Source organism: Bos mutus, chromosome 21 (assembly GCF_027580195.1).
Source record: "Bos mutus isolate GX-2022 chromosome 21, NWIPB_WYAK_1.1, whole genome shotgun sequence".
In the NCBI taxonomy this organism is placed as follows: domain Eukaryota; kingdom Metazoa; phylum Chordata; class Mammalia; order Artiodactyla; family Bovidae; genus Bos; species Bos mutus.
Window position 1 is genome coordinate 67984648 of NC_091637.1, and position 27543 is coordinate 68012190.

A 27543-nucleotide genomic window follows, 5' to 3' on the forward strand; every position below is an offset into this window, starting at 1 on the left:
GTGATCCTGTAGACTGGAGCCCACCAGGCTCCTCTGTCCATGAGATTCTCCAGGCAAGAACGCTGGAGTGGGTTGCCATTTCCTTCTCCAGGGGTATCTTTCCGACCCAGGGATCGAACCCATGTCTCCCACATTTCGGGCAGATGCTTTACTGACTGAGCCACCAGGGAAGCCCAAGGAAGGAAGTGACGCAAAAGGGGAGACCGGCCACCACCGATGTCTGACCAGGGGCCCAGGCCGGAGTCACCCGATGGCCCCGTTAAAGCCCAAACGGACCCGCATCGCAGCTCAGGCCACCAGCCCGAGCTCCCCTCTCCCACCACCGCCCCCCACCGCTCCGCCGCCCAGGCCCTGCCAGGAAAAACAGCTGTGACAGGCAGCTTTCCGCGGCCCCTCTGTCGGTTATGGCTTATGTACGGCCCCCCAGGCAGCTGGCCCTTGGGAGGGACGGGCTTTATAAATAAAATTTATCATTGTAATTACGGCTCCTGTAGAGAGCGGAGGACTTTTACGGCCTCCTGGAGGTCATGAATAATTTAGGAGAAGGGAGAAGGGGCCTCTCTGTTAGCGAACAATGGGGCCCAGAGGTTCCCATTACCGCAGCTGCGAGGACACCAGCGCCCGGCCCGGGGACCAGGGCCCGCCAGGCTCCGCGGGGACACCGCCTGGCCACCCCATCTTGTGAACGGCGGTCCTGGCCGGTGAGCAGATGCGGCCCCGACCGCCAGAGGCTGAGGATGACAGGCTGTGGGCTCCCATGAAGGGCATTGATGGGGCGGGTCCAGGCCGCGACCTCGGGTGGACCCTCAACCTGCACCCACACCAGAAGAGCAGCTCCTCTCCTGGGCGCCCACAGGAGCCAGACCCCAGCCCGCCTGACCTCCAGCTCTCCCTCTCTCTGCACACACTCCCACCACCCACACTATCCTGGAGAGGCCCCGAAGGCAGGAATCCCCCCTTGCTTGCCTCCAGTCACAGGAGACTCACCACCTTACTGTCAGCTATTCCTTCCTGGTAGAAATTCTCCCTCACCTGCACCTGTGAACCCCACCCCAGGCTCCTCTCCCAGACCCTCCCACACTGTGCATCAGCCCCTCCAACCCAGAGCCCGCATTCCCGTCCTCACTGCCCTGCCCCCCAGTCCTGAGTCCCCCACCCTCAGCCTTCATGCTCACCACCCCCCATGTCCACCTGCGACCTCCTCACAGCCGGCCTGGGGTGAATCTCCACTCCTCGATCCTCCTGGCCTGGCGGTGGTCCTGAAAGCACCCCCTTTCTTCCTGCCCCCACCCCACAGGCCCCCCAGCTGCACCTCCCTACCCAGCTTCTGCCCACCATGCCAACCTGATCTCATCACACGGCAGCGCTCAGGGCTTGTGCTCAGAGCCCCCCAGGGTCGTTCCCCCAGCCCCGTGGCTTTCTGTACCACCTCTGAGTTGACTGGTTCATTGGCCGTAGCGGTTATAACAAACTGCCACAAACCCTTCGACTTAAGCAACAGAAACTGATTCTCTCAGGGTTCGGAGGGGTCCTAAATCAAGCTTTTGGCAGGATCACGCGGCCTCTGGGGCTCGAGGGGAAGGCCCCGCCCGCCCCTCTCAGCTTCTGGGTGGCTGCGAGAGTTCTGGGCTCCTGGCCCTCTTCCTCCAAACTCTGCATCTGTCATCACATCACTGCTTCCTTTTCTGTGTTAAATGCCCCCCGTGATGGGGACACATGTGGTGGCCCCAAGTTTGTTGACATTCACAGGCTTCAGACCAGTGATACAGCTGTGTTTTGGGGGACCATTTTTCAAGGTACCAAGAGGGTTACCCTAAATTCACATCTCCCGCTAGAGTCACCTTGAGCCAGACACGTACATCCAACTCTCCCACCCCAGGAAACCCCTACGCATCTCAAATTAACTGGCTCTCATCTCATAATCCCACAGCACCCCCAAAACCTGCACCCCTGCCATCTGCTGGGGGTCAGAATAATGCCCGCAAAGACGTCCACGTGCAAAGCCCCTAAATCTGTCATGTGATAGGTCGCACAGCCAGAGGGAATTAGGCTAAGGATAGAGTTAAAATTGCATGACTTTAAAATGGGGAGATGATCCTGGATTGAGGGGGCGCGGCAATGTAGTCACAGGTCTTTACTGTTGAAAGGGGGTTGGTGGGGGGTTGGAGCGGCTCGAGTAGGGGCTCTGAAGATGGCCGGGGCCACGGACTGGGAAATGTGGGTTGTGTCAAGGCAAGGTGTGTGCAGACATGTGTGTGACAGCAGCCACTGGCCACACCTACACCATCCTCCCAGCAGCTGGGTCCCTCCACGCCTCTGAGACCTCGTTCCGTAGGGGCTGCCACATGAGCTAGCACATCAGGAGCTGGTCTGGGTTGGGGGCCGGGGGACGGGAGCACCAAGACTGGGCCAGGCAGGCCCCTCAAGGCTGTGTGACTTCGGGCAAGTCACCTTCCCCCTCTGACCTGCTCTTTCCTCATCCACAGGTCTGGGGCGGCTCAGCCCCTGCCAGGCAATGGGACACAATAGAGAGCTGAACCCCCAGCTCCCGGCCCAGGACAGACCATGAGAATGCTGGGCCCTCAGCCCCGTGGCCCCTCTACCCCGGGGCAATGCTGGGCCTCAGATGTGGTGCCCTGATCCCGCAGCCTGGGATCTGTGCTCTGTCCTTTCCTCCGGAGACTCCCAAGGCAGGATGTGTGGGGTGCAGGAGCAGGGGGCAGGGCGGGCCCCTGTCCATTCTGGGGCTCCATTCTGGGCCGGGTCAGTCAGCGGCTGGTCACTGTGATCAACCCACCCAGCCCCCACGTCAGGCCCCCGTCTCCTCTCCCTGCAACACTCTGCCTCTGACGCTGCCCTTGGGTTTTCCAAGAACTGCTTGTCTCCAGAACCGGCCTGGGAGGTCACACATAGGCCTGGAGGGCAGTGAGAGGGCACTGACCCCTCGTCTTGTCTGCAGGCCCGGCCTATGCTCTCAGGGCCTGGGAAACGGCCACCCCCTCCCCGCTCTGGGGCCAGCGGCCTGTCCTCGGGGTCGCTGCTATTTCTGCCAAAGAGAAGAGTAATTATAGCTCAGCCTTTGCCAGCTGACCGAGCTCTGCAACCCGGCAGAGGGGCCTGGGGCGGGAACGTAGACTGGCCAGAAATCAGCCCTGCGAGCAGGCAGGCAGCAGCTCCGGACCGGAGCCGTGGGAGGCCAGGCAGGCGTGGCCCCGTTCACCCGAGCAACCCAGCGCCCACCTCCCCGGGGCACAGGAGGGGCACTGCCAGCCAGGCCAAGAGCGTGCTGGACGACCGCTGCTGGGGCAGCCGCGGAGCCGGCCCGCACCACCCCTCGCAGAGCCGGGAGGGAGCCAGGTGAGAGCCGCTCCAGGGAGCAGGGGATGCTCATTCCTGTTTAGGAGTGAGGCTCAGGGCGGAGAGGCCCCAGGACGGATGCAGGCGGGGACCCTGCTGCAGGCGGGCGGGCGGGCGGACGGAGCTCACACTGGGGGCCGCCCGTCTCCTTCGCCAGGGCTGGGGGCTTGCAGGGCTCACCTGGGCACAGCCCCAGGCGAGCCAGGCGCTCGTAATGCCAGGAGCCCCGGCCCCTCTGGACCTCATGCTTGGTCTGCCCAGCGAGGGTGGCGAGTGCCCTCAGTGACGTCCCGGCCCCCGGTGCTCTGAGCGTCTCTCCAGGGGCCAGGCCTGAGCCAAGGGCCCTGCTGGCCCTCCATCCAAGCTCCTGCCCGAGGCCAGGCCATGCATGGGCAAAGCCACCATGCGGGGCCCTCCACACGCCGCCCACACCCTGGGTCAGGCCTTCTGAGGCACAGGACGGCTCCGGGCATTTGGCAGGGACCGCAGCCTGGATTGCAGGGTGGGATCCTGACCCCTGCCAGCCCTCTGGCCTCAGGGGACTTGCGGAGGACCGAGCTCGGAGGGAACAGACACGTTCCTGGGGTCACTGGAGCCCAGGCCACAGCTTTCGGGTGTCCCCAGGGACATGGCTCTTTTCTGAGTTGACTCAATCAGAGGGAATCCCCATCCCTCCCACCATGCGCGTGGGGAGCTCAGGACGCACCACTTATTTGGCACCTGCTGTGTGCAGGCACCCAGGGAGCATTAGCTCTCCAACCTGATGTTAGCACTCTGGACAGTGGGCAGAACCCAGGAGTGGAGCTCAGGGTGAGCGTGGTCAGGGTCTGGACGGGGGTCCACAGGCCCCATCACCTGGGGCACTCAAGGCCGAGGTAGGCTGCCCCCTGCTTCGGTCACACAGATGTCACCAGGGCCTGCTGCCACCCCACGTCCTAAATGCACCCCAGAAACGTGCGGGCTGAGCATCCCAGTGTGGAGGGACCTCGGGGACCCCCGGCCAGCTCCCGCTCCCCGACTCCCCATTCTAGGCAGGGCCAGAGGCAGCGGGCAGCCCCAGAGTGTGAGACCAGCCCACGGGGCTCCCCCGAGTCCTCCCCTGGCTCAATTCGGAAACGGTGCTATCTGGGGAGCTGCCAGGCTGAGAGCTGCCAGGGCTGCTGGCCGGCCAGCCTCCCTACTCCCACCCGCCCGCAGTGAGCCGGCACGGGGGTGTCCACAGCCTTCTATCTCCTCCCGCAGCTCGGAAAAGGCACAGTCCATGGGGTCAGTCCCCTGAATTCAGCCTGCCACTCTGGGCGGGAGTCAAACGCCACCAGGCCACCAGCCCCACAGCGATGGCCTCCTCCAGCAGGGCCGTCCAGAGGGCCGCTGAAGCCGCCGCCCCGTAGTGTAAGAGAAGATTCTCGGCCGCCCGCGAGCTGCCCCGGCTCTGGTTCCCTCTTTGCCAGAGGCTCTGATCACCAGTGAACCGCGGGTGCAGGTGGGCAAGCTCGCCTCGGGTGTGGCAGCCAGGAGCCCAGGTGAGCCAGGCAGCAGGCGAGAGTGCGTGCGTGTCAGCGAGTGTGGAGACACGTGTGTGACGTGTGTGTGCTGTGTGCTACGTGTATATGTGTGGTGTACATACGTGTGTGTACAAATGGGTATGGTGTGTGTGGTGTGTGTGAGTGTGTGTGAGTGTGTGTGTGTATGTGGTATGTACGGAGTGAGAATGGAGGGGTGTGTGTGTGTGTGGAGTATGTGTGCGTGGTGTCTAGGTATGTGTGTGTGTACATGTATGTACATGTGTATGTGTATATGTGTGTGGTGTGTACATGTGTGTGGCATATATGAGTGTGTCTGATGTGTGTATGTGTATATAGTGTGTGAGTGTGGAGGTATGTATGTGTACATGTGTGTGGTGTGTGTGAGTTGTGTGGTGTGTACGTGTACACAACGTGTGAGTGTGTAGGTATGTGTGTGTGTGTGTGTGTACACATGTACTGTGTGTGTGTGAGCTGTGTGGTGTGTGTGTGTGTACATAGTGTGTGGGTGTAGGTGTGTGTGTGTGTGGTGTGTACATGTGTGTGGTGTGTGTGTGACTGGTGTGGTGTGTATACATGTACAGTGTGTGAGTTGGAGGATGCGTGAGCTCAGCCTCCAGGGTGGGGTCCTGGCTGGCTTGGCTCTCCCGCCTCTGCCAGCTGGACGCCCCTGGAGGTGATGTCCTGAGGGACAGGACAGCGGGAAGGCCGGCCGAGTCGCTGCTGGCTTGGGCTCAGGGCCCCTGAGGGCTGCAGGACCTGCCCAGCTTGGCCATCGCCTGAGTCTAGGGCCCTGCAGGCAGCCGGGCACAGGGAGGCTTGGAGGGTGATGGGGCAATGGTGGGGTCAGAGCTGAGGAAGGGCCCCCGATGAGGACAGAGTCCGGCGGGCCAGGGGCAGGGTGGGGGGCAGACACAGGGTGCAGACCGCCTGGCCTGCAGGAGTCAGGAGCCCGGTGGGGCCGGGGCAGACGGCAGAGGGCCGGGGCCCAGGGCTCGGCGTTGTCCAAGGCCTTGAACCAGGAGAGAGCCGGCCGGCCCAGCCCACCCTGCACCCCCGGAGGCCGGGGAACAGGCAGGTCGGGGGACTGCTGTGGATACCGTCACCGGCTCCCAAAGGTGTCAGGTCATGGAGGGAGGGTGCTAGGCCGGAGCCCACAGGCCATCGAGGGGCGGGGGTCCTGGGGGGTGCAGCCCTGGCCAGACCCCTTCTCCTGGGAAGCAAGCAGAACCTTGAGGAGCCCCGCTTGGCCCCCTCAGGGCCCCCAGGACTGGACCAGGAGCTCTGGGGGAGCCCACAGCAGGTCCCCAGCCCAGGGAAGGACAGGGTCCCCCCCAGGCAGTGGCGTAACAGGCTGTGCCTGCCGCGACAGGGGGCGGGGGAGCGGGTGACACTCTGCAGGCCCAGAGCTATTTTCCACCCTTATCGCCCATCTGTCACAAGGCGGCCTCGGAGAAGGACACTCATGTTACACGCTGTCCCTGCCGGAGGCCCCAAGGCCTGCCCACCCCCACACAGGGTGTCTACCCCTGGGCGGAGAGGGGCCTGCGGGCAGGTGGGAGGCAGGGCCCAGAGCAGCCTCACTCGCTGGGCAGACCAGAGCCATGCCTTCCTCCAAGTTCCTGGGGGGGAAACTGAGGCCCAGCCCCTTGGCTTGACCGAGGCCACTGAGCCTAAGAAGGGCGGAGCCCAGCACTCAGGCCAGTTCTGGGGGTCAAGAGGCCCCAGTTCCACTGGGGAGGGGCCGGGCGTGCCCTTTAACAGAAGCTGGAGCCTGGGCGAGGCTGTGGGTGTGGCAGAAGGCCGATGGGAGCAAGAGAGGCCGGGACTCCTGAGAGACAGTGGGCAGGGGACCCCGCGGGGAGCTCCCCCATGCACATGGGCTCCGTGCTGGGCACGGTCGCTCCCTCTCCCTGAGAGCTGACCCAGGCTGACTGGCTGTGAGCCCAGGCGGGTCCCAGTCACCCCTGAGCCCTGCCAGAAGCTGCCACGCTCACCCCGACCAGAGCTGCGGGGCATTTCCAGCTGAGGAAACAAAAGCTCCGAGAGGTTAAGGGGCTTGCCAAGGTCACACAAGGTCACAGGCGGCGTAGGATGGGGCTAAGTGAGGCTGCCCCCCCCGGAGGCTCGGAGCTGCCAGGGATACTCACCGATTGCACGTTCACAGCCAGTCATGGGCACACGCACGTGCACAGGCACACTCACACATGCACACTGGCACACGTGTGCACAGACAGGAGGCATGTACACTGACACTCATCCTCACACATGCTCCACATACATGTGTGCACTCACACACACAGGTGAACACGGTCACACACAGCTGTACACACACTCTTGCCCAACATATGCAGGTACACCTGTGCACCTACATACGCACACGTGTGCACACAGCACTTACACATGTGTGCACACGTGTACATCTATGGGCATCCAACGTGCACACTCACCAAAGTGCTCACACGGGTGTGCACACATTCACACGTTTTCCCACCACCCCTGGCCTGGGGCGGGGCCCTGGGAACCCCAGTAGGGGTTCAACCGCTGGGCCGCTGGCAGAGCTCTGGCCCCCCAGGGCCTCCGCAAGAGCAGGCCTCCCTCCCCACCCCTCCACCCCCGTGACCCTGTTTGCAATAAAAAGCCTGATGCTGAGACAGGAGAAAATTGCTCCTTTTTGAAATAACTGAATGGCCAGGCTGTTATCTCCCAGATGGAGAGAGCCCTCCCCCAAACCAGGCCCCCCCTGGCACTCCTCCCCGACCCAGCAGCTCCCACCTCATTCAGCCCCACCTCCATCCTTGGGGGCGGGGTCTTTGGAGGATGGATGGAAGCCAGGACACCCCTCATAAAGCACAAACATCTGCCCCCATAGAGAGGGAGCAGGAAGGCCCGCCCAGGACCCCAGAGCAGGACCCCGGCAGAGCCTGGGGCTGGGGAGGAGAGGGGAGAAGCGCCCACGCCACCCCGCTCTTGTTGTCCACGCACAGAGGGCCTGGCCACACCCCCGGCGCCCACTTGGCTGCACAGGCTCAAAGCAGGCCTGGGGCTGCCTGGCTTCACCCGCACAGGATGGGGGAGGCCTCAAAAGTCAAGGACCCTTCAACGGACCTGAAAGAAAATTCACACCAGACAGGCCGCACTCAGAGGCTCCCGGAGGGGACAGTACCACCTTACACCTAGTCCACGAGCAATCTAAACACCAGGGGGAGAGAGAGGGAGGAACACGACGACAGAGGGAGAGGCAGAGAGTCTGGGCGGGCCTGGGGGGTGGGCCCAGCAGCTGCAGCCCCCGTGAGCCCCAGAGAAGCCTTTCCCAGCCCCCACGAAGCCCTGCTGAAGCCCAGCCCTGGATGCTGGCTTTCAGCCTGGAGCAACCCCAGGAAGGAGGCAGCAGTGATGTTCACCGCGGTCTTCTCTGCGGCCTCAAAAAATCGCAGGTGGCTACGGCAAAAGGCAAACCTCCCGAGCCTCCCGCTAATGATGGGGCCTTAAGTCGCAGGCCAGCCCCGCGGAGCACACGCGCCATTAAAGCTGACGATTCGGAAGGTGGCAGCAGGGAGGCCGCTGACCACGCCGTTCTCAGCAAGCAGGGTTCCTCCGCGCCGGGAGCAGGTCGAAGGGAGTCTGAGGGGTGGGGGGATGCCAGCTCAGCTTCCTGGAAAGGATCTCTCCCCCTTTTATTTTATTCCTGCGCATGTTCCCTGGGTAATAAATAATGCCTGTGCTTATCTCAGGACCATGTCCCAGTAAATGAAGACTGCGGCGCACGCCTTGAGCCCCGACTCCCGGCCAGAGACTCAACATCAGACCAGGAAGAATGAGGAGGCGGCTCCAGGCTCACCGACGCCCAGGGCGGGGAGGGTACGGCAGGGCCCTGGGCGGGCGCTGGTCTCCGGGGGCCCACGGCCCCGTGCACAGGCCCGAGAGCTGGGCCTCCGCGGGAGGCGGAGAAAGGAAGCAGGGGTGGGTCTCTGCCCCAGGAACCCCAGTGGGAGAGGGCTGGGTTGGGAGACCCAGGAGGCCTAGCCCCCCGCCCGCCCAGGGGTCCCCCTGCCAAAGCCCAGAGGAGGCAGCAGGCGCGCTGACGAGGCTGCCTGTCCTCTCCAGCCTCCGGGAGGCCAGACAGGAGGGACTCACTTGCCTCTACTTCCCACCCCACAGGAGGGCAGAAAGGGCCCCGCCTCAATCCTGAGACGAAGCCCGCAGGAGCGCTGCGGCCGTGGGGACGAGCCACGGAGGACCACGAGACACGTGCGGTTCCGAGAGCCCCTGGAGGTGGCCGTCCACTGTAAGAGAGGAGGCAAGCGGGCCGCGGCCGGGCGGGCGGGGGGCCATCGCCGGGATCTCGTGGAGGGCCGTCTGCAGGGACCGCAGTCACGACCCTGTCCTCACAGCAAAACCCGGGCCCGTGGGGTCGGTCGGGACTGAGTGGCAGTCGGGAAAACAACAACAGACAGGAACCTAGAAGCAGAGCCGCCCGGGCCACCCGTCTCCTTGAGGAAAGGCCAGAGGGCAGGGCTCCCCACGCCTGTGCGCTCTCCCCTCCCGCGTCCTGAAGCTCCTCCCTGCCCCCAGCCTTCACTGCCTGCCTCCCCAGTCCTCCCCACTCCTCCCAGCGCCCCGGGGCCGCCCCAGAGCCCCCTCCACCCCTGCCCAGCTCACTCCTACTCCAGCCCTGCCCACGGGCCACAGCCCTGTATCAGCTAGCGATGCCTCATGATGAATACCACAGACTTAGCCGTTTCAGCAACCCTCGCTGATTATCTCAGCGGCCCTGGGGGCTGGGGCCCTGGGCACAGCCATGCCAGCCCTCCCTCGGGGAGGTGGCCATCAGGGAGTCTGCCAGCACCGGGCCTCACCCGGGCCCAGGGCCCTAGTGCAAGCACACGGGGGTTATTACAGAATTCACGTCCTCCAAGCTGCACCTCCAAGGGCAGCAGCGGAGCCCCTCCCTGACCTCCAGGTCCTCTGCCTGGAGAGCTCGTCCGAGACCCCGTCTCTTGACTCGGTGCCCCGTGGGGATTCCCATTGGAGCTGCGGGACCCTGGCCCCTCTGCCGTGTCCTGCTGGTGGAAGCGCGTCACAGGCCCCCACATTAAGCAGGGGGACCACACAAAGGCAGGGACCGGGAGGGACTGGGGGCATCTTAGATTCTGCTGCCACGGCCCCTAAGGACGGGGCTCCGAGTCCTGCCGAGCTGTGAGTGCAGCTCGCCGCCCTGACACATGTCAGCGTCTCCTGTGAAGGCTGGTGGTAACCAGTGGGAGAGGCCTCCAGCAGGGCCCCTGCTCCAACACTCAGCTGCCCCTCCCTCCCAGATCGGCCCCACCCCCAGGAGCTCCCAACACCCGAAAGCAGAGACCCTCAGACGGGGAGTCAGGGCCCTGTCAGCACTGGCCTGGGGCCTCCAGTGAGCCGAGCAGGATGGACAGGAGGCCAGGCGTCTGGCCGCCCTCGCCCCAGAACCCCTGCAGACGCCACATACACCCCTCCCCCAGGACCCCCAAGAGGCGCCCAGCATCTGGAAGCTGAAACCTGAAGCCTAAGAGGCTGGGCGGGACCCCAGGGAGCGCTGGGAGAGTGGCCAGCCAGGGGGTGGACCACCTGGCCAGGTCAGGACCTGCAGGAGCTTGTCTCCATCAGCAAAGCGGGGAGCTCTGTCTGACCTGGTCAGACTCAGGGTCCTCAGGAGGGCGGCTGACAGGGGAGTCCCTCGGGGAGCCTGGCTGGTGGAGTGGGCACACCTTCCGAGAAGGAAGGCCCCTCCCCGCCCAAGCTCACTCTCACTCTCCTCCCCAGACATCGCCTGCAGGGAGCCCACCACTGCTGTCCAGGGTAAGTTCAGTGTCTTCACCCCACCCCCCCACCCCCATGGCTCCAGCACCCCCAACCCTGGCAGGGCCCCGCCTTCAGCTGGGGTTCCTGACGGACGCGGGTGGGCAGCAGCTCCCCAGGGCTGCCCTCTGCCTCTCACTGCCCTCCACGGGAGGGCGCAGGGTGGGGTGCCTGCAGCAGGCCCCCGTTGCAAGGAACCCACTGGCCAGAGAGGGACAGGGAGACCCAGGCCCCCCGGGGACCTTGGGGGTCACTGAGGTGCCAGCCCCTGGGGGAGCCCCACAGTGTCTGCACCCGCCCCTGCAGGGAGGAGGGCGCCCACGGGGTCCCCGCCGGGGCCAGGGTCAGGACTGCCGGCCGTGCTAACCTGCCCCCTTGGCCCCCAGCGCCCAGCCGGCCACGACCCCGCGGCGGCTCCCTGCTCCTCCGGCTGATGGCCTGCATCCTGCTGGCACTGGCGCTGGGCATGTGCTGCGGCCAGGCCGGGCCCATGGCCAGGGCCCTGGAGGACTTCCGGGCCCGGCTCCTCGCCGCCCTCCTGCGCCTGCGGCTGGCAGCCCTGGACTGCTGGCGCTGCCTGTTGCAGCTCTGACGGCAACGCCCGCCCCCCGGGGGCCCAGGGGCGTCCCCTGGGAGGTCTTCTTCAAACAAGAATGTCACCACTGAAACCTGGGCACCCACGGGTTCCAGCCCTTGGGGCTACCCTTCAGGCACCCCCTCACCCTGGCAGGAACTCTCGGTGACCTTGAGCTGGGCCTGGAGGCGTCTGCGTGTAGCCCCTGGAGCCGGGGCACCTTCCCTCTTTCCGGGGCACCCAGAGAAGGAAAGGAAACTGGACTTTGCTGCTTGGGGACCCACAGCCCAGACCCCAAAACCCCGCCGGGAGAGGTGGCTGGGGGCACGCTCTCTCCTGCGGTCATGTGAGGGGCCCAGCACCCCAGCTTACCTGCCACCAGCACTGGGCCCCGGCCTGGGGAGCCCTGCTTGTCTGGGGCATGTGCGCCACCTGGCATCTCTAAAGCCGCCGGCCTGGGGGCAGCAGAGAGGGGACGGGAGGGCTGAGAGGCAGGGTCGCCACCCTCGGGAGGCGGCCGTCTGGGCCTGGGTCCCAACGGCCCCGCTTGGGCTGTGTGGAGCCCAGGAGCCCCGTGACCGTGTAGCCCACACAGCCAGACCGAGGGGGCCCTGCGGAGACAGACCCTGGGTCCCCTCAGACGCAGGGAGGGAGAGGGGCCTGAGCAAAGCAGGGAGGCCCCACCGGGGGAGAAGCCCCCCACAGCCTGAAGACAGCCATCCGCACGCCACCTGGGCTCCTGCCGTCTGCCCCCACGGGTTAAGTGGGGAGACGCCGGTTTTCTGTTGAAACACTGCCACCTCTTTCCTCCCGGAGACATTGGCCCCAAGGAGGGAAGTCAGGACCGACTTGCTGTGGATTCACTTCGGCAGCCGCTGCAGAGGTCGGGGTGCTGTGCGAGCCAGCCCCCCAGGGCTTCAGGGGCCGGGGCACCCGTCTCCAGGGTCCCTTTGGGCTTCAGAACTCAGGGAGCCCTGAGCCAGGAGCCCAGAGGACAGAGGCCCACCTCCGGGGTCAGCGGCCCTTGGGGACCCTCCAGTGTCACAGCTGCCTCCTCACGGACACCCGCCACCCCCTGCGCCCACCCACCCCCTGAAGAGGACGGGCAGGCTAAGTGGCAGACCCGAACCCACGGGGCTCAGCCCCACCAGCCCTGAGCCCGTCGTGAGGGGGGCACTCGGAGGCGCCCAGCTTCCCCGACACCCCTCCTCACGGCCCACCGCTCTCAGCTCAGGGCTTCTGCAAACACCTGCTCAGCTCCGGAGGGTCTGCAAGACCTGGAACCCCGCTGCTTTGGGGAAAATATCGCTCAAGGTGCATCTGAGAACGCTGAGAATTCTGAAACACGAAATCCATCCTCACACCCGAGAAGTGACGGGAAGCAGAACAGAACCCACGAGGAAACGTGCAGATGGAGACTGCAGCCACCGGGGCGGGGGGACTCCCGGTTCCTAGTAAGTCTGGGAAACTCCAGGAGCAAACACAGAAGGCAGTGTTTTCAGTCTTAAATTGAAAGCAGACAGAACAATAGAAACAAAGGCAAACTGAAGATGCAGAAAAGATGGATAAAGAGACACCTAATCGCCGCCCGCATTAGAGGCTCAGGTATTTTTGTTTTTATTTTGACTTGAGAAATAAATACATTTGCGTTGAAGACCTTTCACTTTCAGTTAAGCTGGAGTAGAATTAAAATAGGATGTCCATTATCAAACAGCAGTGGGGAGAAGCAGGCATTGAGGAAGCAGGGCAGACCCTCCTCAGGGGCCCCGGGGCACGGCCTGCCTCTCCTGTCCAGCCCCAGGGGGCCCTCCCAGCCCACTTCTAGGCCACCGGCTCCTGTCCCAGGGCACCCTCCCCGAAGCCAGCAGTGCCCTTCCCAGGAGCCCCCAGGATGGGAAGTCTGGGGGTGCCAGTGCAGCTGGCCCACGACAGCCTGTGTGTCAGCGACCATTCTGCTCTGCAGGTGGCCTTGTACGTGGATACAGGTCTCTGCTGGTCTGACCGAAGGGCTGCCCAGACGCTCCAGGCCACCCACAAGTGCCCCGGCACAGCCACACCTGCAGCAGAGCCTCCAGTCTGGAAGCCCACATCCAGGGCCTGCTCCGCTCTCCAGGGCCCAGATGGCTGCCGCCTGCTGGGGCACAAGGCAGAACCACCCCCTTCTGTGGGGAACAGACCAGGAGCTCTCAGGGACCAGTGGACTGGGCAGGCAGATCCCCTTGGGGGCCTCAGGTTCTGTCAAAACCCCTCCCCAAGGTCCCTGATCCTCTGGCCAGAACCCCCAGCCAGGCCAAGGGCCAGAGCATCTAAGATGCCAGGAGCCTCTATCACCTCCACCCCGAGCCCCTCCAGAAAGGTACCAGCCGAGCACATCACGACAAGTGACCTGCACTGCGTTCCCCAGGGCCAGGCTGCCTGCCACACGGGTCCCCAGACCCAGGCCCAGATCCACGGCCTCTGGACGCCCCGGGCCCCTCCTTTCAGGGAGATGGAGCCACTGCAAATGATCACACAGGCCAGGCCTGCCTCCTGAGCTGGGAGCCCTGAGCGGCGTCCACAGCCAGGCAGCCCCAGGCGGCTCAGCACCGAATCCCAGGCCCCAGGTCCTCCCCCAGGTCCTCCGCCTGCTGCCACGGGGGCGGGACTGCACCCTCGGGGCCCCCTGAGATGGGAAAGAGGCCCCTCCTCTGGGGTATGGGGGGCCCTGGGGATGGGGGTGCAGATAGCTGCCCGCTCCAGTCTCCACCCACAGACGCACACTCGCACACACACTTGTGCACGGGCACACTCATGCGTACACACAATACATTCACACACGCTCACACCTTGCCGTGCAAGCTCACGTGCACACTCACGCATGTTCGCACACGCTGTGACCACGTGCACTCACATCACACACACGTCCACACCCTCACACGCCTCACATGCCCTCATACACCCGCCGTGGCACCTGGCCCCTCTCCCCTGCAAGATGTCACCCCCACATGCGGAGCCCATGTCTCCACCCCACAAGCACAGGCCCAGCCCACAGCGGGGCCCTGGGGCCTCCCCAGGCCAGGCCCCCAGGAAGTCTGCACCACCGCCGCGGCCTGACTCCAGGCCAACCCACCACCCTGTGCTTTCCCAGGGGCTCTGGAGCAGGCGCAGAGGGGCTCTCAGCCCTGGGGGCCACCGGGGCGAGGGGCTCCTTCCCACACGCAGCACTTGGCCCGCAGGTGGCGGGCTCCTCATCCCCCGCACGGTTCAGGACTGGGTCACGAGAGTGACGTGTGGCCATCGTGGGCCACTGGGGTCACCCTGGGGCCACAGGCTGCTGCCACGGGACCTGGCAGGTCACACAGATGGCATCCAGCCGAGGCCCGCAGGGAGGCGTGACCACAGCACACCCACTGGCCGGGGGCCTCCCCGAGGCTCACCCCTGGGACGGGCGGAGGCCCCTGCATGGAGCCTGGAGGCGCCCCCGGCCCAGGGCTGAAGGTGGCCCCAGCCCCGCCAGCTGCCAGGCCGGTTTGGGGTGGGAACCGGGTGCCCGGTGAGGGGGTCGCTCAGCACTGCACACAGAGCCGAGGGGAGGCATGCAAGGCGTGGGGGCTGGGCAGAACCAGGGCCGCGGCCCAGGGCAGCACGTGCCCCCAGCCCAGGTGGGGGCCAGTCGGCCTAGATGACGGCGCTCTTCTCCTCCTGGAAGGCGGCGCGGGGGGCGGGCCGGGCCAGCAGCAGCTCCTTCTCATGGACCAGGCTGTCCAGCAGGTCCTCCTGGCGGTAGTTGTGGTAGACTTTCAGGAAGGCCAAGACGGTGATGGCCAGCCAGGCCAGCCATGAGGCCCAGAGGCCGAACTGCAGGAGCGGAGAGCGCGTCAGGGGGTGGCCAGGTCCAGGGGCCACTGCCGGGGGCGCCCGCCCGCCCCCCAGGGCCAGATAGGATGGGGGCGTCACCCCCCAGCATCTGGTAGCCCTCTTGGCCCCAAGCCGCGCCCCTGCCTCAGGAATACTGCCCACCCTCACCCAGGTGGGGCCCCCAGGGCGGGGGGCGGTACTGGGCCCACTCGGCTCCAAGCAGAGCTCGTTTCATCTGTAAGGGAGCCTCTTCCAATCGCTGGAACAAATTGACCTTTATCTGCTGTTTCCAAACAGTTGGAGGGGAAACAATTTAATCAGAACCAGGCTCGAGGTGCAATTAAACTGGCTCAGTGGAAGGTGTTTGTCATCACTCAGCCCGTACCTTCCTTATCTACCCCGCACAAACGCGGGTGGGAGCGTTTCCCACTAAATCTACATGAAGGTGTCTCTGACAGGCTCAGCTCATCTCAGCTGGACCCACCAACGTCCAGCCCCCCAACCCCCACCCCAGAGGGCTCCTCACTATGGAAAGGATCCTCAGGCCGGCCACTGGCCAATGCAGGACCAGAAGTTAACCTGGAGGCTGGCGGGACCTGCCCGGAGCCGAAAGAACCTGCCTGCCCAGGCACCCCGCCACCCCTGCCGTCAGGGTCATCGTCAGGGTCAGGCGCAGATGTTGAGGGACAGGCCCTCTCTGACCGCATGTCCCGACACACTTGTGTCCAGCAGACGGGGTCCCTGGCCTGACCCATGGTCTCCTGGAGGGCAGGGGACGAAGCTGATCCAGGGGCAGGACTGGCAGAGCAGAGTCCCCCAGACAGTGGCTAGGGGCTCCTCCAAATGGGAAAGCCGGATCCCCTCTAGGGATCCCCTCCCTCAGACCCTGCCCCAGCCGCTCCAGCTGGGGCCTCGCCGTGGGCCCTCAAGCATCTATCTGAGGGCCCACGTGGCACCAGAACCAGGATCCAGACCCCAGGCCCCAGCCTGAAGTCTCAGATGAGCAGCACAGAGCCCCCTCAGCCCCCAGGCCTCCCACCTCTGCCCTTAGTTCAGGCTGTTCCCTCCTCCGAGGATGCTCCACGCCCCACTCCTCCCCACCCACACAATTCCTCTGCCTCCAAAATCCAGCCCTCCTACAGGAAGCCTTCCTGACTGCTCCCCCAGCACTGCGCTCACTGTGTCTCCTCTACCAAGACACCATCCTTAACCAAGAGTGTTTCCTCCTGGATGGGGTGGGGCTGTGCGCTCAGTGAATGCTCAGCAGAGAATGGTCCCCTCCCTGGTACCCGGGAAGCCCCGCCCACCCGGACAGCCCTGCCTACCCAAGAAGCCCCGCCCCTGAGCAGCCCCGCCCACCCAGGCAGCCCCGCCTACCTGGGCAATCGCAAACTGATCATAGAAGGCAGAGTTGTCCACGTTCAGCTCCAAGTCGATGCCCTGGAGCTCTTCACAGCTAAAACGGCAAGACGAGGGGGTGGACGGTGACCGCTGGGGGGACCAAGCAGGGGGGCAGCAGAGCATCACCCCCAGATGAGGAGGCACTGTCCCCAAGGTGGGGCAGACAGGGAGCTGCTGGGCCCCATCTGTGGGGCAGGGACCCTGCAGATCTGACCCCATCTGACCCTGAACGGTGGGGGATACCAGCCCTGGCCATCACTCCCCTGAAGCCCCCGGCCCTGCCCCCTGTGGCCCCATGGCACTGCAGGGCCAGGGGCTACAGAAGGTGTGGGCTGCAGCTTCTGGCCCCTCAGTCCCCAGACTGAGCTGCACGGCAGCCCTGCTTGAGTTTCATGGGCATCCGGGGGCACCCCTTTAACCGCCTGGGGCTGGCAGCACAGGCCAGCAAACCCAGTGGCAACCAGCAGGACACCCCTCAGAGTCCTAACGACCTGCACAAGCTCCTTGTATGTGGACAGGCTGGTCCGGGCTGGGCCTCCGAAGCCTGGAATGGACGAGGCCTGGGCTCAGGGACCTGTAGCCTCTCAAACATCAGGACACAGGAATGGGAGCCTGGTGCCCAGAGACAGGGAGGCCCAGAGGCCCAGGCACACACTGGAAGGAGCTGTGGGATGAGGCTGAAGGGCTGGAAATGGAGTTCGTGAGGGTAAAGAAACGCTGGGTGCCTTTCCAGAGGAGCCCAAGGCCATCCCAGGGGCCCGCCCGCCCTCTGAGGGCTCGGGACGGGGCAGGGGTGGTGAGGAGTCACGTGGCTGGGGGCTCAGCGGGGAGAGCCCATACAGCTCAGCATGGGTAAGACCCCCACACACAGAGGGGCTGCCCTGCTGTGGGCCCTGAGGGAGTCACCCACCCTGGGTGCTTTAACCTTCCTCTGTTATGCGCCCGAGGCTTCTGCAGAGGCACTGGGGACCCCCAGGGCAAAGGCGCAGGGTAGCAAGTAGGTGCCCCCACCCCTAACTCTCACTTCAGCTCTTTCATTGATTTATATGTTCAAGTTCCAGATCAGATTTTTCTTAGAGAAAGAATCTGGAGCCTCTGGAAGCGGTGACCCGAGTGTCCCTGCCTTTCCAGAGCCCTGTCCTGGGGCACTGGGTACTGCCCTGAGGCTGGGCAGTGGGCAGCCCTAGGCCAGGGTCCGGCAGTCACCATGCTCCACGTGGGGCTGCCCCAAGCCAGAGACAGCCCCTCACTCAGGGCCCAGAGCATCCTTCCCGGCCCGAGGCCTCTGTCCCCAACCCCCTCTGACCAGAAACTCCCAGTCCTGCCCCTCGGGACCCCGCTCACTCCATCTTCATCTTCCTCCTAGGACCTGGAGCCCACCCCGAGGGGTCCCGTCATCCAACCACGTGCTGGCGATGATGGGGAAGCTGGAACCTCTGACCTCCGGGACCTCCACCCCCACCCCAACCCACCCCCAGGGTCCTTGGGGGACCAGCTCTGGTGTGAAGCTGCTGCAGGCTCCCTGAACTGGGAAGGGGGCGCGAACCAGCGGAGGGGCCAGCCAGGTGTGCGCAGGCCATGGGGGCACCAGGGGCGGCACGGGAGGGTCTGTGCAGGAAGAGGTTGGTGGGGAGTCAGGGGGGCCCAGGGCGCACCTGTGGGGCACGGTGCCCTTCTCGGTGATGGCGTCACACCACATGGTGAAGCCCACGCTCACGATGGTGCTGGCGATGAAGACCAGGAAGACCACGAAGGCGCTGACCAGCAGGTTCAGGAAGGCGTAGAGGAAGGAGCTGCGAGGGAAGGAGGGGCGGTCACCGTGCCTGCCTGGGCCCCAGCGCCGCTGCAGGGCTAGGCAGCGGGGGAGGGCAGCCCCTGGCCCTCAGGTTCCCAGCTGGGCTCTGGGCCCCAGAGGACGGGGTGGGGCCGAGCAGGGTCCCTGCCCTTCCCGGAGCGTCCCTCATCCCACAGCCCCGCTGCCCAGCCCATCCTCCCAAAGCCCAGGAGTGGGGACCATCTTACAGCAGAGATGGGGCCTCTGTTTAAACGCAAGTCCCCTGGTCCCAAAGCATCGAGGCCAGCAGGCATGCTGGTGGCCAGACTACCTTTCCTGGCGGCTCACCCTCGCGGGCACCCCCAAGGCCGTTTACCCACACGGCCATCAGCGCGGCTGAGCGGCACCGGCATTGGGGGCCACGTGACCCTGCTCTGATTTCCCTACTGGAACCTGAAAGGCCAAGGCGAGCCCAGGGGCAAGGCCGAGAGAGCAGAGCTCACTCAGGGCGGCTGCACTGCCCGGGGGGCCAGGGCCTCCCAGGGTGCACATGGGCAGGTCCCCACTGGGATGCTCTCAGACGGCGCCAGTATTTGCCCTCCCATGGGGCAAGCGAGGGGGCATGGTGGGACCACCCACCCTCCAGACTCTCCTAGCCACCCATGAGCATCCTGTCTTCTCCAAACCACCCCCTGGAGACCCAGAGTCCTGCAGGAGAGCAGGTAGCCCAGCTGAGGCTGCAGGGGGCAGGGGACAGGGCTGTCCCCCCGAGAAGGGCCAGGGGGCAGAGGGAACTCCCTCAGGTGGGATGGCAGCCCGGGCCCACCTCCCACCTGCCACAGGTTTCACGTGAACATCAGTGCTTTCAGGACATCAAATCTGAGTGGAATGATTGGCCAAATATGGCTTCACAGAGAACATTCATCAAACAAGGTATTGGCTGGGACCTCAGCCAAGAAAACATCAAAGTTACTGTCCCTGAGTGTGGTGACTGTTGGCTGAGGCCAAGGGGCGATGGACACGATCCATCCATTATCCACTCCCCACAATCTGTACTCAAGCCCAGGCGGGCGCCTCACCCTCCGTGCAGACAGACACCTTCAGGGAACCCCTGGACAGCGGGCCTGAGACACAGCCGGCCTATCCAAAAGCTGCCCCTTCCCACCTCTGAGGGTGACTTACAACAGTCTCTGAGAGACAGAAGCCCCAGCCACTCCAGCCGCATCCCTGTTAAAGGGACGCAGTTTGGGGCTCTCCATCCCACAGGCCGGGTTTCCCTTATGTCTCAGCTGGTAAAGAATACTCCTGCAATGCAGGAGACCTGGGTTCAATCCCTGGGTTGGGAAGATCCCCTGGAGAAGGGAATGGCTACCTGCTCCAGTATCCTGGCCTGGAGAATCCCATGGACTGTAGAGTCCTTGGGGCCGCAAAGAGTCAGACAGGACTGAGCGACTTTTTTACTTTTCATCCCACAAGACAGGGAAGGACCCGTGCTGGGGTCCCGCCGGCCGACAGCCGCCTCCGACTCTTCCCTCACTTTTTGCCTCTTTCCTCGGCATCTGTCCCAGGCTTTACAGACTTTTGAAGAATTGGGTGTGTGGGAGCCTCACCCAGCCCCACAGAGTTCCCAGTACAGGAATGGGAGCCTGGCACTCACAGGGTTAACTCCGCCTTCCTCCTGCCACCTCCCAGGGTGCCCTGCCTGGATGTGCCGTCTCCATAGTGACAGCTATCCTGGGAAGCTCTGGGAGCGATGTGCAGGCTGAGGGACACGTGTGGGCAGGCAGATGGGTTGTGTTAACCCAGCACTCCCCAGCCGTCAATCACAAACCACAGCCACCTGGACACACAAGGCTGCCCCAGGCCCCCAGGCCTGAGACTAACCCTCAGCTCAGCCAGGGGCCTGACACAGCAATGCCCCAGGAAGACAGGCGCCACGGATCCACAGACCCCTCCCTCCAGGCAGCAACCAGGGTGACTCCCCCTGTACAAAAGCAGCCTCCACCCCAACCCTTCACACCCCCCAGGCACAAGTCGGGGCACCCACTTTGCAGACGCACTCTGCACGAGGGGGGAGCTGGCACCACGGACACGGTGTCGAGACCATGAGCGCGAGACCCAACCACGAGCCCCTCACACAGAGCAAAGGCGTCCTCAGTGTCTCTGAAGTTGGTCTCCTAAGAGATTCAGGTGCACGCTAAACCCTAAGCAGGTAGGACCCTCTAAAAACCCGAGTCTGACCAGGGCAGTGGGTCCTCCGTGCGCTGGACTCCAGGGGCCACCAACGCCCCTGAGAGCCTTGTCCATCACACGCGCTATCTTCTGCCCCTCCCAGCCTCCTGGCTCTCCCTGACCCACCCCAGACCTGCTCCCCTGGTCTGTACAGCTTGACCAACTGCGCCAGAACTGGCTGCCCGCATCTGACCATTCTGCCCATGGCAGGTCCAGACACAGTGATCCCAGAGGGCTGATCCCTTGGCCAGACCATGAGTCTTCAAAGGCGTCTGGGGCCAGGAGTGGCGTGAAGCAGCAGAAGTCAAGAGGAAGCAACCTTTCTGTCATTCACTCCACAGTCACTAATTTGGTGCCTCCCGGGCAATGCTCAATGCTCATGCCCAATGCTCAGCCCTGAGCACACAGAGGTGAACGAGACATGTGCCCACCGTGGGTACAGCCATCCCAGGCTCCCCTCGGATGGACAGCTGTGACCTGGGTCCACGAGAGCTTTGGCCGGGGCCTGCAACCAGAGCTAAGATGGAAGGAAGAATGACACTCGAGACAGATGGCATCACAGCTGACCGACGGCCAGTCGAGACAGATGGCATCACAGCTGACCAACTGCCAGTCGAGACAGATGGCATCGCAGCTGACCGACCGCCAGTCGAGACAGATGGCATCACAGCTGACCGACCGCCAGTCGAGACAGATGGCATCACAGCTGACCGACGGCCAGTCGAGACAGATGGCATCACAGCTGACCGACCGCCAGCCGGGTCCTGTGATGGACGGGCATCATCAGCTGACCGGGGCCAGCCGACCGCCAGCGGGTCCTGTGACAGATGGCATCACAGCTGACCGACGGCCAGTCGAGACAGATGGCATCACAGCTGACCGACGGCCAGTCGAGACAGATGGCATCGCAGCTGACCGACCGCCAGTCGAGACAGATGGCATCACAGCTGACCGACCGCCAGTCGAGACAGATGGCATCACAGCTGACCGACGGCCAGTCGAGACAGATGGCATCACAGCTGACCGACCGCCAGCCGGGTCCTGTGATGGACGGGCATCACAGCTGACCGACGGCCAGCCGAGACAGATGGCATCACAGCTGACCGACGGCCAGTCGAGACAGATGGCATCACAGCTGACCGACGGCCAGTCGAGACAGATGGCATCACAGCTGACCGACCACCAGCCGGGTCCTGTGATGGACGGGCATCACAGCTGACCGACGGCCAGCCGAGACAGATGGCATCACAGCTGACCGACGGCCAGTCGAGACAGATGGCATCACAGCTGACCGACTGCCAGTCGAGACAGATGGCATCACAGCTGACCGACGGCCAGTCGAGACAGATGGCATCACAGCTGACCGACGGCCAGTCGAGACAGATGGCATCACAGCTGACCGACTGCCAGTCGAGACAGATGGCATCACAGCTGACCGACTGCCAGTCGAGACAGATGGCATCACAGCTGACCGACTGCCAGTCGAGACAGATGGCATCACAGCTGACCGACTGCCAGTCGAGACAGATGGCATCACAGCTGACCGACTGCCAGTCGAGACAGATGGCATCACAGCTGACCGACTGCCAGTCGAGACAGATGGCATCACAGCTGACCGACGGCCAGCCGGGTCCTGTGATGGACGGGCATCACAGCTGACCGACGGCCAGTCGAGACAGATGGCATCACAGCTGACCGACCGCCAGTCGAGACAGATGGCATCACAGCTGACCGACTGCCAGTCGAGACAGATGGCATCACAGCTGACCGACAGCCAGCCGGGTCCTGTGATGGACGGGCATCACAGCTGACCGACCGCCAACCGGGTCCTGTGATGGACGGGGGGCAGGTGGACACAGGTGGATCACCACGCGGCCGTGATTCCTGATGGCCGAGAAGGGCATTCCGCAACAGATGTGCCTGGAGAAGAGAAGGCTGGCTCAGCCCTGGCTGCCAGGGGCGAGGCCACTGGTGGCAGGACAGGTGAGCCCCTGGAACTGATGCAAAGCGACAGAGGACCCAAGATGTTCCTCCAACCAGGACAACTCAAAGGAGAGCAGGCTCCCTCTGTCCTCAGGGGACGGGCGCAAGGAAGGAGTGCAGGGAGGCACGCACACTGCCGAGCTCAGTTTTCTGTCTTTAAAACAGGGACGGTAAAAAATCTAAAAAAGAAAAAGAAGGGATATATGCGTGTGACTGATTCAGTCCCCTGGTGGCTCAGACAGTAAAGAATCTGCCTGCAATTTAGGAGACCCAGATTCAATCCCTGGGTGGGGAAGATCCCCTGGAGGAGGAGATGGCTACCCGCTCCAGTATTCTTGCCTGGAGAATTCCATTGGCAGAGAAGCCTAGCAGGCTACAGCCCACGTGGTCCCAAAGAGTCAGACACAACTAAGCAACTTTCACACACGTATACCTGATTCACTTTGCTGTACAGCAGAAACTAACACACCGTTGTAAAGAAACCATACTCCCAGAAAAATTAATTTGAAAAAGAAAATGAGGATGCTCATGGTTTCACAGAGCTGATGGACGCCTTCTATGAGACAATGAAGGGTAGAAGCTGACCCCAGTTCCTGCCCAGCTTGTGTGAAGTGGGCGGCGTGCATGACCAGGACTCCTTTCTTGCAGGCTCTGGGCTCTCTGCACCCCGCCTGCTCCTAGCCTCGAGTGTGTGTGTGTGTGTGTGTGTGTGTGTTAGTTGCTCAGTCATTTTCTGACTCTTTTGCAACCCTATGGACTGTAGCCCGCGAGGCCCCTCTGTCCATGGACTTCTCCAGGCAAGAATACTGGAGTGGACTCTGTAGCCCGAGAGGCCCCTCTGTGCATGGACTTCTCCAGGCAAGAATACTGGAGTGGACTGCCATTCCCTTCTCCACCAGCCTCTGGTGGTCCTTCTGAAATCTCACATCACTCAGAGCCACAGGGGCTGAGCCCCACCTAGAGAGCCACTTACATGTCCTCACCGGGTAGACGCTGAACACCTTGAGGCCACTTATCTTGTAGAAACGAGCAGGAACCATGGGCATGAGCTGATGGTCAAGCCACGGCCCCCACCTGGCTGGTGCCCTCTGCCCTCAGCTGCGCAGACTGAAGGGACCTCCGCCTGCCCACCTGCTGGCCACCCGTCCTCTTCCTCAGACCCCGTCTCATAATCAAGCTGCCCCTCCAGCCCCAACCTGGCCCAGGGGCACTGACCGGCTGGCACCGCACTTGGCAATGCAGGCGCAGGTGGCGCCTCACACGTCTCCTCAGGACACAGCGTCGTGAAGGCTGGGGCGGGGTGAGCAGAGCAGGTGCCCTCCAGGACTGGCCTGGGCTCACCCCACAGAGCCCCCAGCCCGCAGCATGCAGACAGCCCCCCAGCCGACACATGGCTCCTGCAGACCCCAGAGCCTGAGTCCACTGGGTTGAACCACATCCTCTGCGGCACCGGCCTGCATCGGCACCGCAGTAACCGAGTGGGGAGTAGGGTCTTTGTGGGCATCACTAAGCTCAAGATCTCAGGATGAGGTCATCCTGGATTTAGAGTGGGCCCTAGGTCCAGTGACTAGGGTCCTCCTAAGAAGAAGGAAAGAGACAGAGAGAGGCCCTGCGGAGGGGGACAGAGAGTGGAGTCGCGAAGGCCCTGCGGAGGGGGACAGAGCCTGGAGTCGCGAAGGCCCGAGCCAAGGGGCGTCAGGGTGGCAGGCGGCCACTGGGCGCCAGGAAGAGGCCTGGAAAGGGTTCTCTCCCCGGATGGAACCAACTCTGCCAACTCCTTAATTCTGGGTTTTGGCCTCGGGGACTGTGAGAGGATAAATCGTGTTAAGCCCCCGGTTTGCGGTGCTTTGTTACAGCAGCCCCAGAAGCTCATGCGCGTGGGCTCCTGGGATTTCACACCTTCCCGGGTTGGGATCCCCCAGCCTCAGCTGCCCCTTTCCTTTTCAGCTTGCAGCCTCCCGTTATCTCTCCACCACTCTCTCCACCCCAAAGCCAAAACTGAGAGCTCTCAGGGGCCTCTACTCATCTCCTACTTCCCCCTAAAAGAAGTGAAAAGCCACTCAGAACTGCCAGAAGATGATGGATGGGGTGAGTGGGGCAGAGTCTGGGAGAAGGCTTCCACGTGGATGTGAGGGCTGACAACAGGCAGGACTGGCCTCCTCTGCAGGAGCTCTGGCCACTCCAGGGCGTGGTGATCCACACCCTGGGCGTGGGGGGAGGGGACACAGCGAGTCCCACAGGGGTGGAGGCCCGGGGAGTGTTACTGACTGAGGACCCCCCACCCCACGGAGCCACATCCCCCTCTCTCACAGAATAGAGCCAAGACAGGGAAAGATGAAGAGGAAGATGGAGGCCAGGAGCGAGCAGGGGCCTCACTCGCCAGCTGCTCCCTCTCCCACATCCCCCAGCCAAGGTGTGAGTGCTGGCGGTGGGCCTCGAGGGGCTTCCCTCCAGCTTCCCTCCACTGCCGCCCTTCCCAGGAGGATGGGGACGCGGGGAGGGTCCCCTGTTCGTCTGGTGGGCCTTCTGCCTGCCCAACGACCCAACCCCACAGGGAGCTGTCCGCGGTGCTGACGGGTGTGGGCCCCGCAGAGCCAGCGAAGGAGGCCCAAGTCCGTTCAGAGATGACGATGCAACATTTGGGCCCCCGGGGACGAGGATGGTGACGCGCACTTGTCCGGTGAAGCACTGGCCTTGTGCGGAGACGGCCATGGCCCCTGGGTTCTGCGTGGAGACAAAGGGCAGTTTCCCTGGAAGTGATGAGCCATGACTGATATTTTAAGGCCTCTGGAACCGTGGGGAGATGGAGGGGCTCGGGCTCCTCCTTGGGGAGCTGTGGGCACAGAAAGGGCGCCGTGCCAGGGGTTAGGGTTGTGTCTGTCGGTGAAGGGCAGCCGTGAGACACCCACACACACACTTACCCCTCGTGTCCCTTGCAGAGGAAGAAGAGCGTGCGCCAGGCGTGAGCGGCGGCAAGCAGCAGAGAAAGCAGGCTGGCGAGCAGGCTGAAGCGGCAGGCGGCAGGCGGCCCCCACTCCTGCACGGTGAAGCGCTCGCGCTCCTGCACCGTCAGGTTGGCGCTCAGCCACATGCCCTCGGTGAAGAGCAGGCAGCGGCCGCGGAAGTCGTGGCCGTTCTCAGACAGCGGCACCACCACCACGAAGCTGAACAGAAAGGCCAGGAAGTAGCAGACGCACTGCGCGAAGAGGAAATTGTTGAGCGCCATGGCGAGGCCGGGCGGGCCGAGGAAGCGGCCGGAGGACACGGCGAGGCCGGCTGGGGACGCGGGGCGAGGGGCGCCGGCCGGGACCCGGGGCCGCCTGAGTCTCCCGGCGCCGCGCGCAGGCCCGGCCGGAGCCGCGCGGGAGGCTGCGCAGTGGCTGCGCCGGCGGGTCCTGAGCGCCCCGCCCGGGACGCGTGCGCAGCGGCCGAGCGCGGGCCGCGCCTGTGGTCAGCACCGCGGACAGCTGCCGGCGGAAAGGCCGCAAAGCCGGACAGCGGGCGTGGGAGGGCCACGCCGGGGAACCTGGGCGCCGACGCGGAAGCGGAACGAGAATCAGGAAGCAGGAGGGCCGCTATGTCGGCTTACGGAGACCCGACTCTGGGACCAGGAGTTACGTGTGTTGGCTTCACATGGAACGGTTCCCTGGTCCCCAGCACCCACATCAGCGTTAAGGGGCGAAGGCCGGGAGAGAGGCGCTCAGAGGGACGAGTCCGAGATGCCCACAGGGAGTGGTGGGAGTGAGGTTTGCGGTCCAGGCTGGAACGACTCTCTTTCGGGACTCCAGGCTTGCACCAAGTATAGGGGACATGAGACAGAGAGAGGGGAGGAGCTGGGGTCATGAAAACGACACACAGGCCATCCACAGAGCCGGGAACCTGGAGCCAGGAGGGGGTCTGTGAGCTCCTTTGCTTCTCCGCCACGGCCCCCTCGGAAGGGCCATCTCTCACACGGCCTGACAAGCCGAGCTCTGCGCTGGTGCTGGTGAGATAAACAATGGATGCCCCAGCACCTCATTAAGACAGCCTTTGCTGAGATGGAATCTGCTGGTGCATTAATTAATAGAATTAACACCTTTTCTAGTTCCTTTTGAGACCAAGGCACATTTAGTACAATTCCCAGAGCAGAGAAAGCCTCCTCCTAAAAGAAACTGCCAAGTGGTTTAAAATAACATCAGCGTTTTTGTTGCAAGCATGAAAAAATCTTTTGTTTTATTGCCAAAGTAATATATGCTCATTTTAAAAGTCAAGCCACATAGAAACGTATAAAATGAGAAGACAGTGTCTCCTTCTTGCCCCCCCACCCCCACCCTGCCACACTACCGGGATGACCACTCTTCACAGTCCGGCTTCTACTTTTCTCGGCATTCTGCTAAGCACACAAGCACACAGGCCCACAAATTACACATATGCTTTACACTATACACACCATTCTGCAGGTTGATTCTTTAATTCAGCAACATGTCATGGACATTATTCCCTGCCCACATATAGAGATTTACTTCATTCTTCTTAATAACTGTGTAACAGTCGATAATTATGATGATTCCACAATTTGCATAACTGTTCCTCTTTGGGTAACTGATTAATGCCTTTCCTTTTTGCTGTTTCGCATGCTGTTGAGTGAGTTTCCTCGCACACATATGCTTGTGCACTGCTACAAGTATTTCCTAGAAGAGAAATTCTTAGAAGAGGCATTGCTGGGTCATGGGTTTGCATGTTTTGAGGGTTGGCAGAAATTAGCAAACTGCTCTCTTAAAATGTCATACAAATTTACCTTTATATCCATATTTCAGACAGCCTCTCGCTCAGTCATGTCTGACTCTTCACAACCCCATTGACTGTAGCCTAACCAGGCTCATCCATCCATGGGATTTTCCAGGCAAGAACACTGGAGTGGGTTGCCAGTTCCTTCTCCAGGGGATCTTCCCGACCTAGGGATTGAACCTGGGTCTCCTACATTGCAGACAGACGCTTTACCGTCTGAGCCATGACAGAAGCCCATTATACAGTGGATTGGCTAATTT

General features: G+C 63.1%; 2 protein-coding genes across 2 annotated transcripts; one reads left to right on the plus strand and one right to left on the minus strand.

The window, feature by feature from the left end:
• The first annotated feature begins 8630 nt into the window (after positions 1 to 8630).
• C21H14orf180 (chromosome 21 C14orf180 homolog) lies at positions 8631 to 11307 on the plus strand. Its single transcript, XM_070358190.1, has 4 exons — positions 8631 to 8741; positions 9042 to 9168; positions 10680 to 10715; positions 11102 to 11307. The coding sequence occupies exons 1-4, from the start codon at positions 8631 to 8633 to the stop codon at positions 11305 to 11307; spliced, it is 480 nt and encodes a 159-aa protein (XP_070214291.1).
• A 1584-nt stretch (positions 11308 to 12891) lies between these two features.
• On the minus strand, positions 12892 to 25834 carry TMEM179 (transmembrane protein 179). The gene is made up of 4 exons (XM_005899425.3): positions 25438 to 25834; positions 18183 to 18320; positions 16504 to 16582; positions 12892 to 15126 (listed from the first exon to the last, which is right to left on the minus strand). The coding sequence occupies exons 1-4, from the start codon at positions 25740 to 25742 to the stop codon at positions 14947 to 14949; spliced, it is 702 nt and encodes a 233-aa protein (XP_005899487.1). The 5' UTR covers positions 25743 to 25834; the 3' UTR covers positions 12892 to 14946.
• Between the last annotated feature and the right edge of the window lie 1709 nt (positions 25835 to 27543).